General features: G+C 30.4%; 1 protein-coding gene across 1 annotated transcript in view; it reads right to left on the reverse strand.

Annotated features, from left to right (window-relative positions):
- The window catches only part of LOC105620102 (putative fatty acyl-CoA reductase CG5065), a 12,935-nt gene that overhangs the window by 3,233 nt on the left and 3,721 nt on the right, over positions 1-5,981 (reverse strand). Inside the window, exon 2 of the mRNA XM_012201609.1 lies at positions 1,859-2,022. Within this exon, the coding sequence (XP_012056999.1) occupies positions 1,859-2,022 (164 nt within the window). The remainder of the gene's footprint in view (positions 1-1,858; positions 2,023-5,981) is intronic.

The following is a 5,981-nucleotide window of genomic DNA, read 5'->3' on the forward strand; positions in this document are numbered from 1 at the left end:
AAGGAGATCCTCCGGTCAAATCCAGCCTTCCTAAGCTGTTTCAAAATTTACTACTAGTACTAGAAAATCTATACATGCACTATAGGTTTTTAGTACGTGCAGTAAATTTTGAAACACAACCCTAGTGAAAACTCTTGAGCAGAGTTGGACATGGCATGTATTAAACATAACGTATTATGGTTTTTATAATATCGTATATTATATACGTATTATATATACGTTTTATTATATGTATTATACGTGGGCGTTCAGAGGGGGAGGGTAAAGGAGAGCATTTGCCCTCCTCTAGTCAAGAGACGCGTATTGAATAAAAGCGTGTTTTAGAGCTATTAGATAGTAGTGATAGATAAATTTGAGCAGAACGAGAGGAAATTAGTTTTTTTGTTTGAGGAAAATGAAAAAAATGTAAACTTAAATAAGAAATTATAAAATAAGAATAACAAAAAGTTTTGTAAAATAAGAATGATAAAAATACAAAAATACAAAAAAAAAATAAAAAATCCAAAAAACGAAATACCTTCTTCGGCGTACACTTACTTTCAGGTAAGGAAGCTTTTAATTTAAAAGTGAGTACATTAGAAATGAAGTGACAAAAAAAGATCAACTCGATATTATAGGAATTAGGTCACTAAAGGAAATATTTGAACATTTTTTCCTTACGTTAGCAAGAGTATCCCCCTCCCCCTTCCTTAGAAAAAATTCTGCGAACGCCCATGATATTATACATATTATACATGGTATTAAATTATACATAAAAAACTACTCGCAGCTCTACATTACTCAATCCTGTAATCGCTTGAGTAATCGCTACGAATCATAATGAATTGTGACGTCATAAGCGAGAAATACATTGAAGTTTTTGCTTTTTATATATAAAGAGAGAATTTGAATAAAACAAAATAATGAGATTGCTTTAAAACAATTGTAAAACTGAAAGAAAACTAACTTTCCTTTTCTGATAGTAATTAATAAAAGGCATTGTTATATAAAAATTACGATAATCAGTAATACAGATGGCTTTAGGATCCTTTTAAAGGATCTGATCAAGCTGAATCTTTATTGCACCCTAGAAGGACAGAGGCAAGCATTTGGTTCCTCGCGAAATTCAAATGAAATACATTTGCTAACGTTTATTTAATGCGCATGCGTAGCCTATTTTTATTTCATGTATTTTTTACGACTTATTACAGACTGTTAGGGGAGATATTTCCTAAATTTATAAAATTTGAAAAAATTTGAAATTTTTTAAACGTTTTCATAAATTTAAAATATGAAGAATTTTTAAAAATATCAAAATTTTTTTTATCAAGGTGATCTAAATGAGTCTCCAAGATATTTTCTATATAATATAATCTATATTGTCATGACTGTATAGATATAATTTATACAGTCATGACATTTATGAAACAGAATGTAAACCAAAAAAATAATAGGTTTACGTAGATTTTTTAAAAACAGATTTTGAAAAGTGTTCGCTACAAATTTTATTTGCCAAGCGGAAAGTGCCAGCGAAAATATAACAGAATCTGTTAACGGAATGAGACAGATTGACCGCAGAAATCTATCGTTTCATTTAATGTGATATATTCCATTTAAATGATTACGAAATGACACATTTTCCTCAGTTTCTGCTGTTAGATTATCTGTCTGCTAGCAGTACAGAGGTGAATTTAGAGTAATACTAGAATAATACTGCAAATCGCTAAATTTTGCTTACTATATTTTTATAACTAATATTTTTAAAACTGCCTTTTTTTATTAAAGAAATAATAGTTTAAATACTTTAAATTTATAACGTAGTCAAATTACTTCAAAATCGAAATAGAAGTAACGACATACTTCTTTTCATTATCGATACCTGACAGTAGCTGCTCCATGATACACGATATTAACATTCTCGATAAGTATTTTTCTATCCTCTGGTGATAATCCAAGTCCCGGTGATGTCACATCTCCGCTAATGGCCGTTACTGCTTTCTCAAGCGCCGACAATCCTCTTTGAGTTCTAACTTTCTCGAAGAGCTATAATTTTAATTTTAATTTAAAGTGAATTCATTACTCGCCAGTTGTTTGAAGGTCATATATAATCGTACATTGCAAGAACAAGGTGAGTAAAAGCAATCCGAAGGAATTATGTATATACATAAAAGTCTTAGAGAATATACACCACGTAGATCATTAACGTATTGTTACGTCATTATTACGAAAAGACATTATAAGAATATAATTATTCCTGGTGTTCGTGATCAAATTTATCCATGAATAGAATTTCCATTAATATAACCAGTAAGTAAAGATAATTAATATATAACAGGATTTCTTCTTTGATAGATGATAATACGTAAGTTCAAAATATACACGGAAAGAACGATTTTGTTAAATTATTTAAAAATTTAGTTAGATATAAATCTAAAAATAATTTTATTAAATCATCAAAATAATTATATAGAACACTTAAATTAAGCTAATTTGTTAAAATATTAAAATTGTTCATAGCATTGTTCATTTATATTTGAGCGCCTTATATAATTATTTGATGGTTTAAAAAAATTATTTTCAGAGATCTGTATTTAGCTAAATTATTAGATATACTAGCAAAATTATTTTTTCTATGTAAGCATAATAAGAAATTTGTTATAGGCATATAATATACGCATAATACTTTTTTACATGATTTAATTTCGATGCCTATTTTATACTTATGAAACATTTCACGGTAAATCGAACGGCTTTCGTCACCGATCTCTGGTGACTTTTTGCTGATTTTTAAAATATATTTCTCGGATTAAAATACATATTTAGTTACTTTTTTTTAGATTTTTATCCCTGTTAATTTTCGAAATAAGAGTTTTTAAATATATTTTATAATTTTCTTTATTGATAAGCGTTTATAGTTGACCATAATTTCTGTTTAAATGACTGAAAAACATAACATAATCACATCAAATTGCTTGTCTTGAAATTCTTTGTTAGGGAAAAAATATTAAATAAAATAAAAAGAATACAAGTTTGATTCCATAGGAATTAAATTATGAAACATATATATATATATATGGGGCATTTCATGTAAAAGTGAACCATCCATTTTCAAAAACGTGAAAAAATTGTGATATCCTTATTGAAGCATTTAAGTAAGTATTCTTTCCTATTTTCTATTTGGATCTAATTACCCATTTAGTTATTCCTAATTCCAAGGATAGATGTAAAGCCAATGCGAGCCAATACAAGTTAGGCGTGTGAAATCGTATACTTTATTCTTGAGAAAAATTGATAAATGTTTCAATCCTTTTTATTGGGTCTTCCCCAGTATAAAAATAAAATCGATAAACGTATAAATTTAACATAAAAGGTGCGATGCGAAGCAAATTGAAGTATCGTGTGTTAACATATATTCATAAAATGATAATGTTGTCGTATCTAACAAAATACTCAAATCTAATTTCAGATTATCTATAATTTAATGAAGTCGAATAATAATAAATAAGTCATTAAAACATAAATCAAATTAATTGAACAAAAAATTTACAATAATATATAAAATTTATAATAATGTTAACGATGATATGTGAGATAAGATATTAGCACAAAAACGTTCAAAGAGAGATGAAAGATCAAAATCAATTGTCATTAGTCGTAAGTGTAAAATAATGATAAATAAATACAATATAAATATAACGTGGTAATAAATAAATACAATATATATACATAGTTTATATAATAAATTAGAGAAATAAAACATGAAAATGTCAAATTTTTTAAAATAGATCTTAATATAATGATCTAGAAATTTATTATCATTTTATGAATATATGTTAACTTCAATTTGCTTCGCATCGCATTTTTCATATTAAATTTATACGTCATTGATTTTATTTTTATTTTTACACTAAGGAAGATTCAATCGAAAGGATTGAAACGTTTGTCTTTTCTCAATTTTTCTCAAAAATAAAGTATACGATTTCACACACGCCTAATCTGTGTTGGCTCGCATTGATTGATTTACATCTATCCTTGGATTTATTCGTTGGAGCCTGTAGATTGATAGTTATTTCTAATTACTGTTATACTTTTCCATCTTGTTACTTTATATAGTTCGTTTGCATTGGTGATAAGCAAGTTAAATGCCGCATTTCGATAATTATATTCAAATAGAAAACAATAGAAAAGAATACTTATTTAAATGCTTCAACTTTACAATTTTATTATTTTATTATTTTACCATATGAAACACTAGCTAATCAAACACAGACCAAGCATAACATGTGAAACAAGATCGCAACGAAGTTTTAAGATCGATTTACGCAGTACCATGCCTCAGCAATGTCAAGTGACTTTAAATTTTCTGCTGCAATAAAATTGTTTGTTGATATATTACGCTTGGAATTCTTGAAAAACGCTAGTGCGGCGCAAATGCGTAATCGAGTAGTCGGATACATAAGCTGTGTTCCAAAATTCATTACTGAAAATGTATAGTATACATAACGTAAATTGTAGATTTTCTGCGCCGGCAGTGAATTTTGGAATATAATCACATTTTGTTATCTTTCTAAAATTATATCTTAAAAACGGCTGAGTCTTTCAGAATGTGGCTTCATAAGATTAAAATCGCCATATAGTACTATATTTAGAGCTATTAAAAACAAAAATCGGTACCCTTGATTGATGCGATTTAAAAAATTTTAAACACTTGAACAGAAATGATAATGAAGAGTTACTCGAAATAGGATATTATTATGTGAAAGAGCAGATTTTTTTTCTGTAGGAAACGACATTAACTTCATTTTATTAATTTCACTTTTCATCTGAAAAAAATTTAGAAAGATATCAATGACGACAAATCGCAAAATTTCTTTCTTTTGCAGCTGCTATTAGATGTACAACTTTGCTTCCGCCGTTTTCCTATCGATGGCTTTAGCGGTGGTCGAAATAAATAGATCATAGACGTCATACAATAAACTTGGGCATCTGTCAACATAACCCCATAGAAACATTAGTCGATTTGTGTCTGCATCATAAAGTTATTCTCGATTGAAAATGTCAGTTTACGAGCCAAATTCTCATCATTTGCGGGAGGTTTTAATTTTTTGCTTCAAGATGAAGAAATCTGCGGCTGAGACTCATCGAATGTTCTCAAATACTTATGGTGAGGCCACTATTAGTGAAAGAACGTGTCGTGAGTGGTTTCAACGCTTCAAGAACGGTGATTTTGATGTCCAAGGTCATGTTCTGTATTTGGTGGGACCAGCTCGGTGTAGTGTATTATGAACTGTTAAAACCGACTGAAACAATCACAGGCGATCGATATCGAACGCAATTGATGCGTTTGAGCCGAGTATTGAAAGACAAATGGCCGCAATACAACGAGAGATAAAATGATTTTGCAGCAACAATGCTCGACCCCATGTTGCGAAAGTGGTCAAGACATACTTGGAAACGTTGAAATGGGAAGTTCTACCCCACCCGCCGTATTCTCCAGACGTTGCTCCCTCTGACTATCACTTGTTTCGATGGCACACGGCCTGCCTGACCAGCACTTCCGATCTTATGAAGAAGTAAAAAATTGGATCGATTCGTGGATAGCCTCAAAAGATGACCAGTTTTTTCGACGCGGGATTCGTACGCTACCCGAAAGATGGGAGAAAGTAGTGGCCAGCGACAATACTTTGAATCATAAATGTAAACTAGTTTTTTACAATAAAGCCTCGAATTTCGGAAAAAAAACGGCGGAAGCAAAGTTGTACACCTAATACACTAAAACTAGCTGGACTAAAAGTCTATAACGTTGCTCAATACACACACACACACACACACACACACACACACACACACACACACACACACACACACACACACACACACACACACACACACACACACACACACACACACACACACACACACACACACACACACACACACACACACACACACACACACACACACACACACACACACACACACACACACACACANACACACAC

The sequence above is a fragment of the Atta cephalotes genome (genome assembly GCF_000143395.1).
Source record: "Atta cephalotes unplaced genomic scaffold scaffold00024, whole genome shotgun sequence".
Classification (NCBI taxonomy): domain Eukaryota; kingdom Metazoa; phylum Arthropoda; class Insecta; order Hymenoptera; family Formicidae; genus Atta; species Atta cephalotes.